Below are 23293 nucleotides of genomic sequence, written 5' to 3' on the forward strand. Positions count from 1 at the left end.
AAGAAAATGTATCAAACATACCTTTTGGTATTGTATTTATTATTTATTGTTGGTTTAGTTGTCGGTTATATAATTAACTAAGAATCTGGTGAAACAAGACATGCCTTTTGGAGATAATAAAGATATCTTTATTATATACCGTCGTTAAGTCGTACAGTGGCATGCCTTGGCCTTATTAATATAAATAATCCACGCCAGACACGCCCACATTTGTTGTGTTAGCACCACCGGTCACGTGCCGCCCCCCGGGGGGGGCCACCCCACCCGGCGCCCCCCGCGGCCTCTGCCTCCTTCGCGCTCACCGCTCGCGTCGTCCTGGTTGGCCTCGGCCAGGTGACACCCTGTTTCAATCTCATGTTCCAATCCTCACACTCCGTCCATACCTTTCCGCCCGAAACACCCTTTTAATTATTGCTCCTTTTGTAAACACACGAGTGCCCTGATCATACCGCTGACGTCGGTCCGCCTCCTGTCAATTAAGTTTAATAGATGTGTTTAATGATACTGTTTTACTTAACCAACGCTCGGTGTCCTTTCAGCAACCCCACCAGAAGTACCTGACCGAGATACACAAGAAAAGTAGAGTTTCTGAAAGGCTTCTAGAGAGCCGACTAGAAAACTGTCAGTGTAAATTACTCAATACTCATATACTCCTACTATCACTCAACAAGTCTCCTGTAGACTAGTTAACTGTCTTTAATGTGTGGGAGTAAAGACACTGTCCGCTCTCAGTGACGACGTGGCTAACAACAACAACAGTCATGCTCTGTTCAGCTGATGAAGGTCAGATAAAAACCGCGCCGCGCGCAGAGACTCGCTCCGGGTTCGCCTCCTCTCACCTTCTCTAGTCTCCATTCGGTTTCTCCTCGTTTCTCCGACGCTATGGACTCACAGCGGGACAATAATCGGATGAAATTGATTTCCAGTCGAGAAGCCATGTTTGAAGCTTGACACACCGTCGCAGCAGTGTGACGTCAGACGGATCGGCGCGGACGTGGGCGGAGCTTCGGAGAAAGCTGTGACATCACAATTTATTGATCATTATAGCCGCGTTTAACCTTTATTAAGCCTATGATGTAACCTTTAAATGAGATTCATAATGCTGTTTGTATATATGAGAATGTAGGTTACACCACCGAACTCTTTATGGTTAACATTTATGCTCAATAATAATAATTTAACTTTAAATGGGTTTTTCAAAAGACACTTGTATTGTATTGTTTGGTCGTGTTGTTTGTATCAGTCATCTAGTTGAGAAATGTTTTAAATAATATCAGTTAATCTGATAAAATAAAGGGGCCTGACAGAGAATATTTATCAAATTGACATTGATGAAGATTAAATCCAGAAGGAGGCAGTAATGCAATGTGAAGGACGCCAGCTGCATCAAACTCAGACAGCACTTATGAGCTTCCTGTCCTCCTCCAGGCTCTTTATTGGGCCTATTTTTATCTTTCACCTCTGCCCTCAAGTGAACCCCGCTGACGGGCTTTCAACCACTTCCCACCGTCTTCTTCAGCAAATGCAGTTTGGAACAACACTGAAAACACCTGAACTGGGGTCCTATTCTTCCATTATTCACCACCACATTGTAAACTGTATAATGAAGTGATATCTGGGTATGATATTCCACAGTTATTAATAGTGTATACTGTATGCAGCTTGCTTTATTCATTACTTATCACTGTTATGTGTACACTATTAGTAGGTGAGGTGTTTCTTTTATTTCTTTATTTCCTTTGGAGGTAATCGTTGTACTGAATGAGAACTATGTGGAACACACGCAGCTGATTTAAATAATTTCCCCTAATTAGACCTTTAATTAGGAGTGTTTGTGATTGACAGCTCTCTTTTATATGAGCTTTGTTGCACCTTTCTCATTATCAGTGTGTGGAGTTACCTTAATTAATTCATAATTCCACTACTTTAAATCTTAGCTGAAGTCAATGAAAACACGTTTGGATGCAGGGCTGTTAAATGAAGAGTATTAAAGATATCTGGCTGTGAGAAATCAACAATTGAAAGAACATACCTGAACTGATCGTTTCAGCTGTTAAAGAGCAGATTAAATTTTATCTCAATTACAAAAATGTGAAGGAGATTACCTCAGATAGAGAAGAAAAGAGTGTGTGGTATATCAGTGTAGCATTACGTAAATTCACCGTCTGCTTGGATAATAGGAATTTAAATAATGTAAACCGCAATTTGAGTATCTGGCAAATAAGAATATGAGAAACATCCCTCGTCATTTGGATATCAGTGAATAGTCGGCAGGTCAGGATCAGAGTGAACAAACAATACAACCTGAGTTAGAGCCGAAAACAACTAATTCTTACATCAGAGCGTACCTGTTGTTCCTGAAGATTGGCGCCATCTCCTGTGCTTCCCCAAATGTATTTCCATGTTAAAGGATCCTTTATTTCCCCCCCTGAGCTTTGTAGAGACCGTTTGCTTTGCCTTGTTTATTCTCCACCGGGTTGTAGTAAAATCAAAAACATTTTAAAGAAGTTAATCCAAGTTAGTGTACAATTTTAAATGTCTTGTATTGAGCTCATCAAAGACAACGTGGTTCAGTCATGTGATTTTGTAAAAGCTGAGCATCACTTTCAGACTTGATGGTTTAAAAGATTCACTGGGAACAGCCAATGTTTTAATTCAAACAGCAAAACCTACATTTAGGCCAGATGTAATACAACAATATCCCTATTTTTTATATGGGAAACTTTTGCCAAGACTTTCGTCCTGGGATTATTTCTTTTTGAAGTTGTAGTTACATTCAGGTGCTGCCCCTTCTGTGTAAATATTACATTTAATACAAATATTATTAATTCATAGGACGAGAATTCATCTTTTATATAATTTGTGACTGTCACCGACTACGTTCATAAAGAGCATCTGTTAACCCTTGTTGGAAAAGACTAATTTATGAAGAATTTATATACTTAAATAAAAGTACATAACTCTTCTTCTTCATAGTTCTTCATCACACACTGTTTTAAAAGGTGTTTTCATAACACTGAGACACTTTTTGACTGAACCTGATCAAAGCACACAGCAGCAGACATTACAAGCATCATGTTCTGTATTGTCATGTTAATACTAATAACCATTACAGTTCACGTCATTCAGTCCCAACCATACACTCTCTGTTACACGTTACACATCAGGACATTGTCCTCATTATCCAGACAAACTAACAGACATCATTCAACAGCAGTCAGAGAGGAACATTAATGTTACATTTCATACGAGGTTGGCCAAAGCTGTGCTTCAGCAGAACCTGCTCATTATAGGACTGTTTGATTTGAATGGCAGGTACAGTACAGCTGAGAGAAGCCATCATTTTAGAAAAGGGTAAGGTGAGTTCAAGGACTTGGGGCTTTAAAGACATCGTGGCACGGCTGTTGCATGTTTTTGTTGTTTCAAAAGGAAAAAGTGGCGTGTGCTGCTCCTGTTTCCCTTTGCTATGTGAGGCAATGACTTCCTATCTGGGGGTTCGTTGTGCGGTAGGTGGAGGGTAAAGATGAACAGACGCCGTTGTCCATTGCAGCTGTTGTAATGAGGCAGCTGTTGTAATGAGGCACCTGTGCAACGGTCACAACGGGCATGTTTACTGTAGGTTCTTGTTTCAAACACCGTCTTGTGTCGGAGACAAAAGGTACCCTCTCTTTATAACCCTTCCTCTCTCTACGAGCACTGTCCATAACATAACATGAGAAATGAACTTACTGTACATTACCAAGGCACTAGCTAACATTTCAGTGAGCATATTTTGCTCATCAGGAGAACTAAGAAATGAAAAGTGCGGCTGGATCCTGTAATATTTTCTTGAATTAGCACAACAACAAAAAAAGAGAGAAAAAGAAAACAGATGTGCTGGTCCATCATTATGAGTCTACAGAAAAAACGGCTGTCCCGACTGAACTCATCAACAGAAACCATAATATATATTAAAATGGTAGAAAAGGTGCTTGGCAACATTGTGTCCAGTTATTTTTACTGTCATAAAGGACAACAAGCCTTTAAACACATTTGCAGTTCCTTGTTTGGTTCCCACTAACAACAGCAACTGGAACAGCCTCCATTTTGTGTCACTCCTGTTCAACTTTGTAGATCCGCTGTAGATACTCATCACTTGTTTTCATTCACATGCACGTTATGTTCTTCTACTGTGATTCTTGATTGTTATCCTCTCCTAGTTCTCTACAATCCATCATTGTCATCTGTGGCAACTCGGTCTGTCATTTATATTCATTTCCTTTTGTTTACTCGGAGGTTGTTGCCCACAATCCTCTTCACTACCTTTTCTGTTGCGTCCTGGTCAGACGTCATCATCCATATAAGGTATGTCTGGGTCAGAAAAACGTCTCTGGCCCTTTGAGGCTTGTGTGTCGTGGGGCTGGTGCTGAGGGGAGGGTGTTACCATGGAGATTGAGGTGGAGGAGGAGGAAGCGGAGGGAGGGCAGGAGGAAAAATGCAACAAAAGGTCACAGTCTTGGCCGTCGATGTAGAGGGACTGAGTGCTGTCCTTACGGCGGCCGGGCTGCTCTCTTCTCCTGACCAAGTACTTTAATGCTCTATTTCCAGGAGGGGTATAAGCCTGAGCTGGACCGGAGGCTGCAGACTGGGAGAGGACGCCTGGGGGGAGTTTAACTGTGTCTGGGATGACAGGGTTGCGGCGTTGCAGCAGATGCCTGAAGGAGGATTCAGAGGTTGAAGAAGTGCAGCTGAACACAGAGGAGGTGGAGCTAGCAGGGGTGAGGTTTGACAGAGAGACACGTCCACCAGGGACTTTAGGTCGCTGGGCCAGGTCTGGTGGTTTGGGTGGACACATCGGCCTGCATCTCCTCAGCTGGGCGCCACCACCTCGTCCTGGAAGAGAGAGAGGAAAGAGGAGGATTTGAGAAAGACGAAGATAAACGTGCCTTCTGCAAAGCTACTTGTTAAATTCACACAACACTCAGAGAACAATGGAAGATCATGCAACCATGTTATCTACCCCAAATTATGTTCAGTACGGGACGATTAGGCATTTGATTCGACATGTTGTGCCAAATGTCCAATTCATTCATTAATTCATTTGGATAAAGTTGGAGCATGCTTCTGTGCCACACATGCATTTGAACATGCATACATGGGTGTGCAGACGAATACACACACACACACAAACACACAAACACGGTTGCTGTTCCTCCAACCTGCTTCGTTACAGAGCAGACGTCACCGCCCGTCACCATCACTGGTCCAGACCTGCACCACAAAAGACAGGAAGGGCCATACGCAGCGGCCCCGTGGTCTCGTCAGAAACCCAAAGGTGAGTGAGAGAAACAGAAGGAAGGAAAGGCCAGACTGTACCTTAATACTGACCTTCAGGCTCTGAGCCGTGAACAGAAGAGCGCTGCTGCTCGTCCAAAAGACTCTCGGAGCTCAGCGAGGCTTCGGAGTCCAAGTTCTCCTGGTCTGAACCAGGCTGCTCCATCTCTGGCAGTCGGCAGGCCAGATCCTCTCTGCAGAGAAACAGACGACAAGGGCATCAGAGGAATGAGATACTAGAGACAGACGCTACACTAATATGAACAGAAACAGTAATAATAATAATAATAATAATAATAATAATAATAATAATACAGAAAGCTTCCTTACTTCTCCTGTTTGATGGACTTGATGCGTTCCATCAAGTTCTTCTCAGCCTCTGTGTCTGAGTCCAGAGGCTCGTTCTCAGGGACCACGCTCAGATCAGAACTGACCTTCTCATGCACCTGCAGAAGACAGAATATCACACACTGACACCTCAACCTTTTTTTCATATAGTAATTACACAGTGAACATGTATGGCCACTACACACAGCTTTAACCCAAATCTGAAACTGATTCCAGATTCTGTTAGTAAGGAAAAGAGAAGAAGCTCGATGGTTCATGCATCTGCACATTATTCCTGCAGCACTTCCGTGAAACGTTGTAATTTATAGGCAGTGGGGGAAAAAAATGCTGTGATACCAAAGAGGCTAGTAAACACATTAACATCCACCCATTCAAAACAATACTGGGGCGAGGGGTTTACATATGCAGCTAGGACAAAAGTTAAAAAGACACATCACCACAATCCAGAAACATCCAACAATTAAACAAACATGACTTTCAGAGATTTGTGGTCTTTCCATAAGAAAATTGAATAATATAAGGAAACATCAGAATAACCCAAAAGAAAAAATGCATGATAACCATCAAGCTTTGCAAGTCACGCTATTGTCAGGCTGAAGTCTTCCAATAAGACAACAACAAAAGTATTATTACGACACCCAGAACCATCTTGTCCTCTCGTAAAGAGAACAAGAATAATGGCAAACAGCAACATGCACACTTCTACCTGTTAGTAAGAGTAAAAGGGATCATGGGGAAAAAGGATTAAAAAAAAAAAAAAAAACACAGCCAGAGCGCCACCCACATCTAACATGCCATGCACAGGCGCTTCTACATGGCACCCTACTACACACTACGACTACTAGATCTACTGTACTGGGAGAACTCAGTGATACATACCACCACTCCTTTGTAAGGAGCTGAGAACCTGAGAGGTAAATGCCAGTAGTGCTAAAGAGAGAAAACATTGGCCATGTTACCCATGTAAGCCAAGAACAACAGTATCTGACACTGCAGTCACTGTATGATTTCAATGATACAAGAAAATGTTGGTATCTGAGAAAGAGCTCTATGAAGACATTATTAATAAGTAACTTTTTAAAAAGACAAATACATTTCCTGTACATCCAGGCACGAAGCAGAGCAACAATATAAAACTTGATGCTGTTGCTATGGTATTGAGACCACATTAAGTCGAACAGAGGACGATCCAGAGCGAGGCAGGGTGTCGTTTCTTACCGTATTCTGTCTCTTGAGTTTGAGCTGGTTAACAGCCAGAGCCTCTGCAAACTCCAGCTGCTCGATCTCCTCCATCTTCTCATTGTAGCGTCTGATCTGCTCATTGATGAGCATCTCAACACACCTAAAGGGGCAGGAGGGGCCGTCAAACAGCGTGTGTACAGATTTACAGCTTATGCACGTGTTATATACAAGACATTAACAATTCACTACAGGATAAAGGAAACAAAGCACATTTTTGCTCTGTTTGCTTTTAGTCTTACGTGGTGGTCTTGGCCACATCCTTCATGCTGAGCAGCGGGTCAGCGCTGTCTGGGCAGCGCAGGACACATGGGGCAAAAACTATGGCCAGGGAGTTAGGAGACATGCGGTTGTGAGTCTCCACTTTACACACCCTGTAAGAGAATTCATTGGATATTAGCATGTAGTGTGTAAGTTGTAACTCAACTGCTAAGTAAATGGAATATATTTGTATGTTTGTAATAACGAGCCAATCCCAACCTGACGAGGTGGAAGACGAGTCTCTCCAATGTGTTGAAGTTTGCTGTAGGAAGCTCTTCCAGCACTTTGTATATAGCATGAAGCTGCTCCTGCTTCTCTGGCAGTTCTACAAGAGAAGAAAACACTAATGAAACCCCGTAAATTTACTATGAACACAAATAGCTATAAATATATATTTTAAAAATACCTCCGTTTTATTTTTAAATAAAAACTGATGAATGTTGTCTACCTTACATGAGACTTTTTTGTAAAACAAAACACATAACAGTCTAAAACCTGGCAGCAGCTAAGGAACTGTCTGTCTGTACAATGCTGCCCCCTAGTGGGGAATGTCCTCCTCACCCACTGCATGCAGGAAGTCACTGTAATGTGTGAAGGTCATGAGTGGATCTGGTAGCTCCCTCAACCACTGTTTCACCAGGCCAGTCACTGTGTGGATGGGATAGTCTTCGAGGCAGACCAGGTGGGGGTCTAAACACATCAATACAAAGATCAAAAAAAGCCAGCCATGACACAGTTTTTAAGCATGCTTGACTGCACAAATACACAGTTCATCATTTAAATGTCAAACAGAAGTGGTCTCTAACCGGTCTCTAGTCGCTGGTGCAGTTCTTTCATGCGGTTGGCAGAGCCAGACTTGCGGTAGATGCCCTCAGTGTAGAGGCCCTGCATCTCCACGTGCTCCAGCATCATCTCCAACACCATAGGTACTGGGTTCTTATCACTGACCAGGTGACACACGCGCACCCCGAAGTGCTGACCACCAGACTCCTCATCACTCTGTGGATTCAGACAGCAGCGGTCAGTAAGAAATCTGCTTATCCAGTCCACTTACCACATCTAAAAACATCTGCAGAAATCACATTGTTCACTGCAATAAAATGTACCGTGTGATGTGGAAATATAGCTCCTTATAACTAAGATGAAGAAAAGCTTTTACTTAACAGGTCAGTTGGTTGTTGGAAATTATATTATGTTGAGACTTTCATAATAAAGTTTCCCAGAGATTTATACTAAATTTAACACAATACTTCAACATATTAATGCAATATAATATAGAGAGCCAATGAACTGCTCTACGTCTCATGTTATAATTTTAACAAAGAGTGATTTTGTTGTTATCATTCCACAGCTACAGCTCCCATCAGGCATCGACAGTGCTTCTCTAGCTAGTTAATATGAGGTGCTTAAATTTTACTAGCGAGTACTGTAATAGTCATTAATCTTTCAATACAGGCAGAAAAAACACAGAAAGTGCCATGTTTCAGATCTTATGAGAAAATATGTTTGAGTCTAGAGGAACAGAGGTTTGCTTAAAGTAGGACAACTCTCTATGCAATACTGTATAAACCCTAGCCTCATTCCAAACCCTTATATATCATGAGCACTTCATTAATCCAGGCCTGTGATTTCTAAAAATAAAAACGTACCTTTTTGGCACAGAAGGTGGTGCAGTCAGTGACTATTTTGCAGAGGCACTTTTTGTGGCACACCATTTTACAATCTGTAAAACAAGGTGAAAAAGATGAAAAAGATGAATTAGTGCAGGTACTAATTTCTTTACATTACGCTACCATATTTATTTATATCAATTAAATCAATAAAACAAAAGAATATAAGAGTTTTGTTGGGGTGTCAACTCACAGCTGCACATGTAGGCCTTCTCCATGCCCCAGATGTAAGAACTACACTGGTCACATGACTGCATAATGTTGACCTGATAGTTGATGAAACTATGATCCAGGGGGCTCTCCATCTAACAAGACAGACAGTCACTCAATTAGAAATCATAATCTATATTAAATTACAAATCATTACTGAAATAAAATGATAATAAATGAAAAGAAATTAGGCGTGTACTTACACTTTTATCTTTTTTCCTCCTCTTCTTTCTAGCTTTAGCAGGCTGAAAAACACAAAGAGGGCATAAGCATGGATAGTTTTTTGTTTATTTTAAATATTTGTACTCATTGCACTGATTAATAATAAATCTCAGTGTTTTACCTTTGCAGGCTCAGCCTCCTCCTTCTTCATCTCTCCTCGGATGAAGCCATCCAGCACCGACTGGAAGAGATTGACCACAAGTTGGACTTCTCCTTTCTGCTGTTCGCCCGCCAGGTGGATCACTTTGTTCTGGTAGCCTGTCATCAGACCTTTGTAGCCAATGGTGGGTTTCTGGTTCAGAGTACAAGAGAGAAAATGAGAAAGAGGAGAGGGTAGTGAGGAAGAACTTTGATCAGCGTGTTTTATGTGTTTGCTGTGTGCTTGCAGAGAGACTCACTGGGAGAGAATACATGGCTTTGATAGTCTCTCTGAACTGCATGGTGGCTGTAACAAAGATGGCCTCTGTGGCTGACAGCGACTTTCCTCTGGAGCGGAAGTCATTAACCTGTAAGGGAACACAAAAAAATATATATTTTTCTGGTTCGATTAGATAAAACCATTTCCTACATTAAGTAAACAACTGGTCGGCATTCACTCACCTGGTTGCCCAGAAACTCGTCAAGGTGTCGCAGCTCATTGGCGTTGGTGATTTCCCGATCCAGCGAGGCGTTCCACTGCTCAGATACCCGTGTGGCACGACTGATCTTGATTGTGGGGTTGCGGCCTAAACCTTTTCCAGCACGGTCCCCGTGAGGCTGGGTAAGAGGCCGAGATGAATGTCCAGACGTTGGGGCTGAAAGGGAGGGAGAATGTTTTCATACTTGCAGGAGGAAAAGACTACTTCTCCTTTCTCAAACTGAACTCAAACCTCTAATGCAGAACGCAAATTACGCATAAGAACCACAGGGAAAACAAAATCCAGGCTAAAGTTATTCTGTTAGCACTGAGCATGATCTTGCACGGGTCACTATTTTCTCAGAAAGCAAACAGCATGTTTAGTTAAGGCCTGAGAATAATTGAGTTAATACACCTGTGTTTTCTTTGCACCTCTCTTTCCATGAGAACGTGGACTGCAGCAGACCAGCAGTTTTAGTGTAATTTGTGTTTGATGATATATATCAACCACACAATCTTTTTTTATGAAATATAATCAGTTTGTTAACTGTTTGGTAAAGTATAGTCTTTATATAAGTATAGTTTTTTATTAACCAGTGTGGGGCAATTAAATTAAAGGAATAAAGTGCCTGCTCTAGTAAACCCAATTATTCTTCTGAAAATTGACAAGAACAGACTGAACAGTCTCCTGTTTGTACTATTTACCTTCCCCTCCTGTTGGCCTTTCACTGAGAGTCTGAGCAAATGTCAGCTCTCCGTTGTCTGGAGTCTGGGCCTCCTTGTGCGGCCGTTTTTTCAAGATCTTGCTGAAGAAACCACCTGACCTGCAGGACACAGAGACACACCAAGCTTTTAATGAATGTTCACAAACCTTGTCAAGTAAAACTGTGGTGGACTGATGTTCAGACTGGATACAGGAAGAGATTTTTCCTTTGTTGATTCACAATATCATATCTTACAACTCAATCATTCAACAGCAAAGTAAGGTTTTATTAGTGTTCTTAATCATATGCCTGTCAACTCCCTGTATTGTTTCTTGGCAACAGGAAAAACAGATAATTTAAGTAAATAACATGTATAATTTCTAAAAATACCACTGAAACTGAATTACCCTGAAAAAGTGTGTTTTGCCACATATTCAAGCTCTGCTCCAGCAGTGTTACCATAGCAACAATACAAATTAAAAACAAAGCAATACGCCCGATGCCTCTGTCTGATAAAACTCTGGCCCAGTGACTGAGCCTTAAGAGTACATTTCTGCCATATAAATCCATCCAGGGAAAATTCAGTTATCAGGAATTTCCGGCTGTGAACGTGCAACACCACACAAGGAGCAGAGGATAGTTTGATTACACAAGGCAAAGAGTTTTCCCATGAACAGTCTGACTCAAGCAAACATTGTTAAGATGAAACTGAGGATGAAGTTGCTCTTCAATTTATTTGTTTCCGCAGTGTCTCATTTAAAAAGTATCTCTACTGATACTATATACACAGTCGCTTACTGGACACATTGCCCTGTGATTCACCCGTCTCAATCATCTCCTTTTCAAAAACATTTATGGCTCAAAATGCTTTTTGCAGCATCCTTTCACCAGACCACTCGTCTATAGGCCAGCCCAGTGCAGTACCTGTCCGGTGTGGTCAGGATGGCGTGTGCCGAGTCTTGGTGACCATCTTGGGGTTTCTTTCTGATGGAGCTTCCCTTAGAGCCATCACTGAAGCTTTCTGAGGGCGAAATCAACTGCAAAACAGAAAACAAGTTACAAGTGATGAAGTATGTGCGGTTTGCCAGTTTTTTTTTTTCAGCGCAAAATGTCGACTATTGGGAGTTTGAAGGTCTAAAATAAGCAATTTTCCATTACAACAGATGAACATTTAAAATACCTCTCTGCCTGAAAAAGCTCCAGCCCCTTCAGAGCCTGGAGACAAACTGTCAACTGATGAGGAGGCTGTTTCACTCCTGCAGATGAACAGACAAAAAATATAAATGAGACACAAAGATACCAGAGAAACATTATGTTGCTTCTCACATTATGTCACAAAGAACAAAAAAGATGTTTAAAGAAAGTTGATATTTTTCAGAGACAAAACATGAGGGTAGATTAAGAACAGAAGACGTACAGCGGTTTTCTCTTTCTTTCCTCCCTGTTGTGCGGTGGAGGAGAGCTGGTTCTCTCAGAGAGGTCTCCATCACTCCTCCTCCCCTTCCATTTCTCCGGTTTGTCCTTAATCCCCCCAGGACGGCGTTGCAGGTTAACTGCTCCGGCACCCTCGCCTAAACCGTTTCCCACAGGCACAGGGTCAGCGGGCTGCAGAGATAACGTAGACGGACGAACAGGACTGGCAGAAGGAGGCGACGTTTTCGCCTCCTTCTTCCCACCTTTGTCTTCCTTCATTTTCCAGGCTACAAAGGTGTACTGGTCCAGCTCCTTGCTGTCCGCCCGCTCTTTTAGCTTAGAGGTCTCTTGGCTTTTGCTCTTCGGCGGGGACGTTTCATCCTTGCTGGTGGCTGAGGACGAGGCTCGTTCAGTCTCTCTCTGGTTGTGCTCCAGCCCTCTTCGTCTCCTCTGCTCTCTCTTCTCCTGGCTCCTGGATGACGGGCCCTTGTGAATAGCTGGAGTTCGTACTCTCTTTTCTTTAGCATTGGAAGGTGTGGAGGTATCGTCGAGGGCCTGTTTATCAGACCCTTCACCTGGAGATGTGGGTCTAAGTGCGTTTGAGGTGACACCATCGGAGGGCAGAACAGGGTTTGGATCTGACTCTTCTAGTGTTTGGTTCTCCAAATCCTCATCTTCATCTTTCTCATCTAGCTGGGGTCCAGCCTCAGCCAGTGTACCGTTGGTCTCCAAATCCAATTCCCCATCCTCCTGCTCTTCATCCTTGGGCTGTTCCTCATCTGTATGTGAGCTTGTATTAACCTCTTCATCCTCCTCCTCTGTCTCCCCGACAGGAAGGTTGTCATCCAGCGTCTCCTCTGTGACCAGCTCTATATCTGGATCCTCTCTTGTTTGAGGCTCGCTCCCAGGACTTTTCTCCGCTTCCTCTCTCTTCATCTGTGCTTCTTGTGCTTTCCTGGCTGCCTCTTCTTCCTCTGCCCTCCTCTTGGCCTCCTCCTCTTCTGCTTTTCTCCTTGCTTTCTCTTCTTCCATCCTTCTCCTTTCGTCCTCCTCCTCTGCTCTTCTCCTTGCCTCATCCTCCTCTTCCCTTTTCCTTCTTTCCTCCTCTTCTGCCCTCTTCCGAGCTTCTTTTTCCTCACGCATGGAGTGGCACCTGTAATACACAAAACATAAATATGACGGCCCAAATACATAGCATATATGTATATATATATATATATATTATATATATATATATATAGAGCAATACAGCATTGCATGTCCATCTGTGGACTTGAGTGTCTTTGTGTTGTTACCTTCTGCGTGCTGAGTGTCCTCTGACCAGGGCTTGTATCTTGGTAGCACCGTGCCTTTGGCGGTCGTTCTCTGCTCTCTGTCTGTGCCCTCTCCACACAGCCTGGATCAGAGTGGCTGCCCGTCGCCTTTGCTCCTCTATGCAGTACCTGCGCCATGAACGCTAAGCAGGAGGAAAGTCAATAGGACAGGACATATCAGCATTATACTTAAATTCACTACTAAATATTAAAAAGGAAACATAACAAACAAAATCAATACACCAACATATATCGACAGCACCCAAAAATACCTATTGCTTCTTTGTTTACCTGAATCAAGATGGCTGCCTGTCTCATGTCCAGAAACTCTTTTCTCTGCAGGCGAGCTCTGAACCAGTGCTGAAGGAAGATGATCTTGCGCATTACATCCTTATGCAGCGTGTCCTGCAGCTGCTGTCGCTCCAGTTCCTTCAAGAACACCTGAACAGAGAGAACACACTCAGAATTGATATGCAAGGAAAAGGAACAGGAGCAAAGGCAGACAAGAATGGAGGTTTATAAGGTATACTGAAAAATATAACTTTTGAAGCAATGACAAGAGTCTAGAGGTGTACCTTAGTTTTGCCTATCTGGTATGTGGTGGGTTCCAGGCCCATCTTCTTTTCAAGCAGCACTGAGATGTCCTCTTTTAAGGCAGCGGTGTTCTTTGGCAGCAAAACCCTGAACTGCTCTAAGAACTCCTGCAGGGACAAGACAACATAATATGAATAAGACATGACTCGACTGTTCAACAGAGGACTTGTGTGGTAGAGATCATTATGTCCACATTGATTAAAAAATAAAGGCAAGCAGCAGCCTGTGAGTGAGTAAGGATGTTTCCTTGAATTATATTTCGACACCATCTTAATTTATGTTTTGTTTCAGGCTTTTGCAACAGCTTCAATTTAACATCAAAATATTGTATCTTCAGTGCCTGGTGTGACATTATATTGGTGTGTGATTATCACATGGATTAAGAGGAGCAGTTTACAGTACCTGGAATGTGTACTTGGCTCCATAGCCTGACCTCCTGATGCGAACAGTTTCCAGCATTCCTGTGTATCGCAGCTGCTGAACTACCAAGGCCTCATCCAGATACATCTCCTTCTGCTCACATACAAGGACGTAAGACGCATATTCAGTTATACAGTTTCACCATTTAGATATCCATATTTACTATTACAGTTTTATCTATATTATTACTCAGGGCAGCAGATTGTCATACTCCAATTATTTTTATTTTAAAATCATATGTTTTTGATTCTTGTGATTTCATACAACAGAGCAGATGGGTTTGTATACAGGTATATGAAATGTGACTGCACTGCATCAATTTACACTCAAGATTTCCTCTTATAATGACTTTAAGCTGGAAGAAAACTTCAGTACTAATTCAAGAGACCAAGGATTTTTGAACAGAAGATATTAAAGAGCAAATTACAAAGGACTAACAATAACAGAGTCTTACCTTCTCAGCATTGGAGCGGATACAACGAATGAAGAAAGGCTCTGCTCTGTTCAGTGTCTCCAAGAGTTTGGTCAGAGAGGTCTGAATGAAACGAAGAAAGGGGTTTGCTGAATGTTGAGGGTTGATGCTGGAAGGAGTGTTTGTGTTTCTGTGTGCAAACTGTTGTAGGTAACGTTACCTGGAACTGGGCACTGATGCTTGGGGGCTTCTTCTTCTTGTGCAGGTGGAGCAGAGACTTGGTAGTGCGATCGTGCAGCGTCAGGCTCACAATGAACTTCAGAGACCGAGAATCCAGCAAACTCTGCAAAGCAGTAATAAAGTCAATTAATTTCCTACTTCCACTCAATCATTACGATTCTAAGTAAATGGTGGCTAAACTAATAAAATCACAACAAACTAACACTATTCTATATGACTGAAATGTTATATTCTCTTCATCTGGCCCTAAACTCGGGGTCTTTGCTCAGGTTTACCTTGGGGATAACCTGCCTCTGTTTGGTGCTCTTGTTTTTCCTGTGAAAAGGGGAGAAAGAAGATGCATGGTGAGTTAGAAGGACTGAATCGTTTAAGGCCTGTGGCAAGAGAATGGAACAAGTAGTGGAGTTTGTGAAGCCGGGTTAGTACGGACGGTTGACTTCTTCATGCGCTGTCAGTCAGTGATGAAATCCAGGGTTACACCTGGAAGACGGGATGAATGACGGGCAGAGACAAGGCATGAATGAGTGAGAGGGTAAGGGTGACAGAATGGAGGAGGTGGAGGTGCTGTAAGAGACGGGATGTAACTCTGAACAATCAGCCCAGCAGAGACTCACCATACAGACAGACATGCTCTCTTACCATCTTCACTGCATAAAAAGGGCCCTAGATTTATATTAAGGTTCTCTCTGACAGCAGAACTTTCTGTAACCAGTAACAGTTCTAACATGCTGCAAGGCCGCTGGGAGATATTTCCACAAGATGCTCGAAAAGACCTCACATGCCAGCGAAGTCTTCTGATGATGTTCATGCAGCAGTTAACAGAGGTATTTAAGGCATTTCAGCTTCAGCCTTTGAGAAAAATAGATAGTATCTGCAAATAGAGCTAATAATATAATGTGTGTTTGATATTTTTATTGGATTAGATCACATGAGACGTTAATGATCCATTGAGAAAAGGGGGTATGAATTTAACTTTCTATGGCTGGTTACGTTAAAGTTGTTTATGAGCCGAACATGGCTGGTCTAAATGAGTTGAGGATAGGTGACATTGGTCTTTAAAAAAAAAATCTTTAATAGGAGCATGTTCTGCCTGAGTCAACTAGACTGGACTGATCTGGCGAAGAGCTGATGCCAGGTCTGCCTGCAGACTCACTGGAGAACGTGTCGAGGGAAGCGGAGGCGACCCCAGGACTGCAGCAGCTTGCGAGGGTCCTCACCATCCAACTGCAAGTTCTTAATGGAGCTGATGATCTCTGCATGCATGTCTCTAATCACACCACACACAAACCCAGTGTGCAGAGGGAAAGACAGGGGGAGTAGTGGGCGCAGGAGAGGGGAGGGGGAAAACCGACAAAAGGAGGAAGGGGGAAAAAAAAAAAACGTAAAGAGGGCATGAAGAGGGCATGATAGAACACCCCTGTTAGGACACCTTTGAAGAAAACACACCCCTGCAGTTACTCAAGACAAGAACACACACTGCAGGATGGCTGGAGGTCTGACATCAAGGGGAACTTCATGCTCTGCTCATCCATGAAGAATAACCCACAAAATGTATTCTTGCACTGTTCATGTTTATGTACATGAAAACCACAAGACACACTAGACCACCCAACCATGCTGCCATATCTCTTTTAAGAACAAAACACACACACACACACACACACAAAAAGAGAGATGGGGGCACACAGGGGTTTGTATTCACACCCATATCCCTGCCACCGTGGTAGTTAACATGCAGAGCTGAGCTGACGTTCAGCGTGGCTGGCTGTCTGTTTCCATGCTGGGCTTGTTACTGGCTGTTTGGCTGTAAGTTGTTACTGGTGAGGCTGTTTGGATTCATGGTACTTTCATTGGGACTGGTGTTACACTGGACACTCGATCTGGTGTGGTTAATGTGGGAACTTTTCCGTGTCCCAGAGCTAGTCCATGCAATACTTTTCTATACTTACCATGGCTGACCATGAAAACAGAGGGCAGGCATAGAAGGAATGGGCAATATATGCAGTGAAATGAGTCAGAGTGAATCTGACCTCTACACCTCAGTGTTTACAGATATTCTAGGGGCTGGAAGATTTAATAATGGTAATTATGCTTAGGGGGGTTCAAATCAGTTCAGTTACTGGTCTGAAAAACCCCCAGTAATTTTAGATCTGAAAGCAGGAGGTATAAGGTCAAGATTCAGAGGGCCTGACAATCCAAAAATATTCTTCATGGTTTAGTTTCATTCTGAGAAAGCTCCCCCAATTCTCTGTCTATTTGACTTTGCCTCTGTATGTGTATGAATACATGCGTACTTCCAACAGCTCCACAGTTGATGTAAGTAATCTGGGTGGCTAATCAGAGTAGGCCAGTACAAACACCTTCCTGTACTCTATAGCAAGAACAATAAACATGAGGAGGGAGAGAGATTATCACAACTATAGCAAAGATGGGGATTACAGTGAGGGAAGAGAGGGAAAGCAAGGTAAAGGGTAACTTTGTTGTACAGCTATATATCAGTATACTGGACTTCCTTGGCTACTTTTTGGATTCAACTATATTAAATATCTAAAAGCGATTGAGATATATATATATATATATTTTTTTTTTAAATGGGAGCAGACTCAGAAAATGAAGCAAACCGGTATCTATTACCCAAAAAAACACACATCCTTCCTGCTTGGCCTCATGTCTTCATTCCTTTCTCCTGTCCACCAAATGCACTTACTTCTTACTCTCATAGCTAGCAAAGATGTCTTCAAAGGCCTCTAGAGGGCGCTCCTCTGAGTGATCAAAGTAGAAATCGAGCATAGACGCTCGTCTGTGGAGGGGAGAGGAGAGAACCGCACACACTGGGGTCACCAAAGGGCGGAAAGGATATGGGTGACTGAGATAAGATGAAGGAGGATTCATCTGTCAGGGTGACGTAAAAAAAAGGCTGTGTTTTTGTCAGTGTTTATGGATTCAGTTCAGATATGTTATAGTAACTCAGGTGTCTGACATTGTCCTTCCTCATCTCATCCAGCCCCACAGGGTAAATGTGGAGGTCCACAGTTCACCAACCATTTTAAACATTTCCTTCACCTTTAACAAGGAGCTTTACACAGGAAATATGTTGCTACGTAGTTTATAAGTGGAAGAATTGCAGCTTCATGGGGGCTGTATATTACATACGTAGATCCTATTTAAAATAATCAGTCTGTTATTGACAACAAAGTAAACGGCACCAACAGTCTGCCTCCATGTCCACAGGTGCTACAGCAGACAGATTCCTCCAGAGGAAACAGACCTGAAAGTTAGGAAACCAGTCCAACACACACAAAGACCAAGTGAGACATATCATAGTTTTATATTCAATCATGTACATTACTTACTTGTACATTCTGTCTATTGGGGCATTGGATCGCTTCAGCTCTCCTAAGGGGGTCCTAGAGATTGGACGGACTACACCTAAAACAAAAAAATACATAAACACCCAATTAATATGCATTATTAGTAAGTGAAATCTATCATAAGTAGGCTTTCAAGTAGAATAAAGGCTGATCAGAGACATATGACTGCAGCAGTTTTTATTGTTTTTCGTTTTTGTTTTAACTTTATTTAATCTTGGTAATCCACATAAAAAGGCTCCTACGTCAATGGGCTACATATGAGAGCACAAAAATAGTCTGGAGGATTGAGAATTGCACGGAAAATGACAAAACCTCCTAAAGCCCACGTTTCTCCATATTCCTTTATGTGCTGACCTTAAAGGCTAATTACAAAGCAGAGAAACTGCAGTACTCCGAAGTTGTGGTATGAGCTGCACAAGTGTAGTGAAGGCAGTTCGTATATGACACTTTCAGATGAAGACTAGACAGAAGAAAATGAGTCTTTATTTAGCCTTAAAGCTGCAGTAGGTCATGTTTATAAAAATATGTTTTGTCATATTTGCTGAAACTTATATCCTGACATTAGTACATGAGACAGATAATCTGTGAAAAATCAGGTCCCTCTTGCTCCTCTTAGTGCTCCTAAGGGCATTTGCAAAAATCCACCGGCCCTGAATGAAAACAACCAATCACAGGCAAGTACGATGGGTGATTGTTAAGTCTCATTCAGCGTCAAATACAGAAGCATTGTGAAACTGGAAATGAGACTCAACAAAGAACTATCTTTAAAATTCCAACACAAAGAGTCTTTATATCTTTCTCGGCTCTGATTGGTTGTTTTCGTTCAGGCCCGTGAATTCTTACAAATACCATTGCGAGCCAGAGGAACCTGATTTTTTCACAGATTATCTGTCTCATGTACAACTGTCAGGATATAGTGAAAAGTTTTGCAATAATGCTAACAATATAAAAAGTTACCTACTGCAGATTTAACACAATTAAGATAGCGTCAGCAAGGTATCAACTAGATAAAAGCATGCCAAGAAAGATTCTGAACCATCATTCTTTAAAGATTATTTCACCCAAGATGGGCTGACACCGTTACACTAATAATGTACCTGAAGTTTTAGCAGCCCAGGACCGGCCAGCTTCGTTAAAAGCAGCAATGCCTCTGATGGTGGCGCGCAGGATGCCCCATCGAAACATTGCCACTGGGTCCATGCCAATGAGCTGCCGCACATATGCACGGTCACTACTCCGCAACAACGCCACGATGTCTGGACGCATGTGGTCCGTGTTCTTCTCCCGGAAATCCTGGAGAGGATGAATATATCAAAAACATTACAAAGTGGACCATTAGCTCATATTTAAGTATAATTCAAACTGTTTTGCTTATGTTACCTGATGTATTCTCTGTCAATCATCCTTACCTTGATTTGATATTTGACTTTCCCAGCAAAGTGTCGAATGACAAAGGCAGGTTCCATGACCGGTGTGGGGACAAAGTATTTGTTCCCCTGGTGTTGCTGCTTGAATTTAGCTAATAATGTCTCATCTGTGGCGTGGGGAAAGCTGGAATACAAGCACAGAGAGAAGAAAAGAGGCAAGAAGGATGAAAAGAAATAGGAAAAAAAAAAATATGTGACAGATTAATGGGCAGTTTGAACTGAATCAAAACAAAACTTAATTCATACTTAGAGCCATAAAATATGAATGAAACCGTGTGAATCATCTGTAGCTGTTCTTACTTGCTCTCCTCATCCAACAGGTAGAGCAGGCCAGTGGGTTTCTTGCTGATGAGGTGGATACAGCCCACATTGTCTGTGTAGTCGATGTTGTGCCAGGTGATTCCCTCTGCTTGGTACTCCTCCTGTAGGCAAGAACAAAACAATTTCTTTGTTGTATATGCTAAAAAGTTGCAGCAGGATACTGTTTTTCAAGTCAAGTTTGACTAAATACCTGAATGTTTAACAATAAATCTAACTTTGTGGGATAAGATAAACCCTTCCAAGATAAGTCACCATTTAAGTAGTCGTTGATATAAACAGAGCAGAGGAGAGAGTCCTAAGTTTGAATCACTAGGGAGCAAATCTTCTTCGGTGTGTTGGTTCAGTGTGTCAAGATTTTGGGAGGAGGCAAATGAAAGAAGACCACTTACCTGCTCCAGATTGAAGATGTGGTGGTTGAAATAATACTGCAGCTGCTCATTTGCATAGTTGATGCAGAACTGCTCGAAGCTGTTGGTCTCAAAGTCCTCAAAGCCAAAAATGTCCAGGACACCAATGGACAAGCACTGGAAGACATGAGATTGAACACCAACCGAACACTAATGAGGAGCAGGAAGGCGAATGTGTAACAATTATCACCCCAAAAATAACAGTACTTATAACATTTAATGTAGGGTGATCTTCTTGTGTACTTATTTTGTGTTGTTGTGTGTGTGTGTGTGTGTGTGTGTAAGTGTTTGTCTCTCACTGGGACAGATTCCTCCATATCTTTCTTGTTAAGCAGTGCATGATTGATGCGCAGGACGATCCAGTCAAACAAGGCGCTGTACAAAGATTTGGCCATGGAGTCTCTGGCTGTGATAGCCTGAGGAGTGAAAGAGGGGATGATGCATAAAACTTCAATAGACGTAACAGAAGGAGAAAAAAAAAGTGTCCTTTTTATAGAGTTCTTTGGAATCGGATTATATAACAACAAAAGTGAGACAAAGACAAACGTAAATGGCAGCTTAAACTGATTAAAAAATGGAACAAGGAGGGTGTGGAGTATATAAAAAGTTGAACATTACACATTGACAGGAAGAAGAGATCTATTGTAGGTGTGGTATTAATAAAGAAGCAGAAAGGCAAAAAGAAGAAGCAGACACACAAGGCCACCAATTAGTGTGCAGTTGAACACTACTATAGTAATGATAGGGTTCAGAGATGTCTTCATGGCTGGTGCCTACCTCAGAGTGGCTGTAGGGAAGGATCAGCTTGTCGTTGACTGTCACCGTTTTCCTCTTCGTCAGCGCCTCGACCAGCAGCTCCTCTTTAACCTGAGAGGGAACAGACGCAGGTTAGAGCCAACCGTCACAGACGACTCGCCAGACATAGTGAAGAATGAAGTACCACAGAAAACAAACACCTATGTTACCTTTAGCAGGTCAGAGAGTGTAGCCAGGACCTCTGGTGGTCCAACATCTAACCCCTCGTCTCGGCCTGTCGACTTCCTCCTGTAGGTCACGTTGCCGAGATACAAGATGGCCGAAAGCACAGAAAAGATCCTGCAACACGGTCAGAATAATAAAGTTAAAAGCAACAGCAACAATACAGTCTTATGACAAATGTAGGAACAATGCTACACACACTGTTCCTCTGTCTTATCATCTGTTTATGATTGATAACTAGTAAACTGAATAGAAACATTGTGTGGAGCTGCATCTACATTGTCTCTAATAAACTGCTACATTATCCCATTAGATGCAGCTAGTGTTGTTCTGTTGGTGCTCTAAAAATAGTCTCTTTGTTGTAATTTATATAATTTATATTTTCGGTAATGTGATTCAATGTTGGGAATAACATAACCTCTATTTCCAGGACTGAGTGGAAAGATGCTTCAGGGTGGTTTTTCAACACAACATCAACAACTCAACATGTCTGGAAGAACATTATTTCCTGCATTATACACACTACACTGAGCATGTTCACTGATTCACTTACTGTTTCTTGGTGGCGGGAAGGAAGCCAACCATCTCCATTGCCTGCTGCAGCCTTTCGAAGTCATGGCGCAGATCTTCCTCATCTTCTATCTTAAAGTTTTGCTAAACACAGGGAAAGACAGGCAGTTAGTAGGGATGTATAAAAGATTAGAAAAAGAGAGCAGAAGTACAAAAAGGACACACAAGCAGGTGAAGAACGGCAGTCGATGAAAAGGAGGGTGAGGAAAGAGGGGAATAAAAAGTGCGAGAGAGAACAAAGACTGCTTCATTAATATGCAGAACACATGTGCGTTGTAAGCTGGGAGTGTATACAGCAGCTTATTCAGAAGCTTGGCAGGCTTCATGAATGCAGGGTCCACTCACAGTGAGTTACAGTGTTACCTTAAAGGTCACAAAAATGGGTTATATTTCATTACCACAATTGGAAGGTTATTAAGTGTGTTGAGCAGGCTGAACAGGGTAGAATACCAGTGAGGGAAGTGAGGAGTCAAGATTTTGGCTGTCTATATCAAATTATATAAACTGCAGGATGTAAGGGGCGGTGCAATGCGTTACCTGCTTGAGGTAGAAGTATTCTTCAGGCGGCAGCAACTTGAACTCCTTTCTCTCCTCCTCTGAAGCTCCCAACAACAGGTAGTAAAACACATGGTAGTTCCTGGAAAGACAACACATGTTAAAGCCTGTACTACACCGAGGTATTACTGTTCTTTAAAGGGTTCAATTAATTATTTTGTGCATCCATTATTTGTTTGTTTTATTATCTGGTGATCACTGGCTATGAGCTTCATGTTTATGGGCACAAATAAGGGGTAGTTTTGGTGATACATCAAAAGTCAACACATTGTAAAAAGCTAATAGAAAGAAGACAATGTCTGGAGCTCAATGATGTTGAGTTTTCCACTCGCTATCAGGGAGCAGGTAGGTAAACAGGCGGCAAAGCTTTGTTGTAAAAGCACACGGGAGTAATGAGTTTCCACACTTATCACTAAAAAACAATGACATCATACAGTAGAGTCACTCCCTGATGAGACAGGCAAGATGCACAGTCAACGGCAACTGTAGGCTAGGTGATTAACAATACACTGTGCATGCTGATAATAGCCTGAAGGTTAAGGCAGCAGGCTTTCTTAATGGAAGGTGACTAAAACTAGCTGGGAAAGTCTGGACAGGAAAGGTGCAAAAGTAACTCTAATAAAAAGTAAATCTTCCCACTCAAAACTAGAATTTGTTTTTCTCATAAACAAGGCATGAACTACGTCAGC

At 42.2% G+C, this 23293-nt stretch overlaps 2 protein-coding genes across 9 annotated transcripts in view; both read right to left on the reverse strand.

Annotated features, from left to right (window-relative positions):
• The window catches only part of use1 (unconventional SNARE in the ER 1 homolog (S. cerevisiae)), a gene marked incomplete in the record, with an annotated part of 5516 nt that extends 4557 nt beyond the window's left edge, over positions 1-959 (reverse strand). The window contains 1 exon segment of the mRNA XM_035653953.1: positions 840-959. Within this exon segment, the coding sequence (XP_035509846.1) occupies positions 840-938 (99 nt within the window).
• A 1773-nt stretch (positions 960-2732) lies between these two features.
• Positions 2733-23293, reverse strand: part of LOC118321759 (unconventional myosin-IXb) — a 36644-nt gene continuing 16083 nt past the window's right edge. The window contains exons 6-44 of one of the 8 annotated variants that reach the window (XM_035653244.1): positions 22587-22686; positions 22033-22133; positions 21467-21596; positions 21279-21368; positions 20801-20917; positions 20484-20618; positions 20074-20195; positions 19756-19897; positions 19444-19639; positions 18329-18404; positions 17683-17775; positions 16129-16242; positions 15251-15290; positions 14956-15078; positions 14778-14858; positions 14306-14416; positions 13885-14010; positions 13601-13750; positions 13292-13452; positions 12001-13149; positions 11764-11839; positions 11508-11620; positions 10585-10703; positions 9864-10057; positions 9662-9769; positions 9385-9555; positions 9245-9286; positions 9025-9136; positions 8811-8884; positions 7968-8160; positions 7723-7851; positions 7381-7486; positions 7143-7274; positions 6880-7003; positions 6541-6591; positions 5644-5759; positions 5368-5507; positions 5199-5250; positions 4732-4872 (exon numbers count right to left, since the gene is read on the reverse strand). In XM_035653244.1, the coding sequence (XP_035509137.1) occupies positions 5237-5250; positions 5368-5507; positions 5644-5759; positions 6541-6591; positions 6880-7003; positions 7143-7274; positions 7381-7486; positions 7723-7851; positions 7968-8160; positions 8811-8884; positions 9025-9136; positions 9245-9286; positions 9385-9555; positions 9662-9769; positions 9864-10057; positions 10585-10703; positions 11508-11620; positions 11764-11839; positions 12001-13149; positions 13292-13452; positions 13601-13750; positions 13885-14010; positions 14306-14416; positions 14778-14858; positions 14956-15078; positions 15251-15290; positions 16129-16242; positions 17683-17775; positions 18329-18404; positions 19444-19639; positions 19756-19897; positions 20074-20195; positions 20484-20618; positions 20801-20917; positions 21279-21368; positions 21467-21596; positions 22033-22133; positions 22587-22686 (5371 nt within the window). In that variant the 3' untranslated portion in view covers positions 4732-4872; positions 5199-5236. Of the gene's footprint in view, positions 4873-5198; positions 5251-5355; positions 5508-5643; positions 5760-6540; positions 6592-6879; positions 7004-7142; positions 7275-7380; positions 7487-7722; positions 7852-7967; positions 8161-8810; positions 8885-9024; positions 9137-9244; positions 9287-9384; positions 9556-9661; positions 9770-9863; positions 10058-10584; positions 10704-11507; positions 11621-11763; positions 11840-12000; positions 13150-13291; positions 13453-13600; positions 13751-13884; positions 14011-14305; positions 14417-14777; positions 14859-14955; positions 15079-15250; positions 15291-16128; positions 16243-17682; positions 17776-18328; positions 18405-19443; positions 19640-19755; positions 19898-20073; positions 20196-20483; positions 20619-20800; positions 20918-21278; positions 21369-21466; positions 21597-22032; positions 22134-22586; positions 22687-23293 lie in introns of all 8 variants that reach the window. The other 7 variants (XM_035653239.1, XM_035653245.1, XM_035653241.1 and 4 more) reach the window with 7 other exon arrangements.

The sequence above is a fragment of the Morone saxatilis genome, unplaced genomic scaffold, assembly GCF_004916995.1.
Source record: "Morone saxatilis isolate NCDOM2014 unplaced genomic scaffold, NCSU_SB_2.0 Contig12, whole genome shotgun sequence".
Lineage (NCBI taxonomy): Eukaryota > Metazoa > Chordata > Actinopteri > Moronidae > Morone > Morone saxatilis.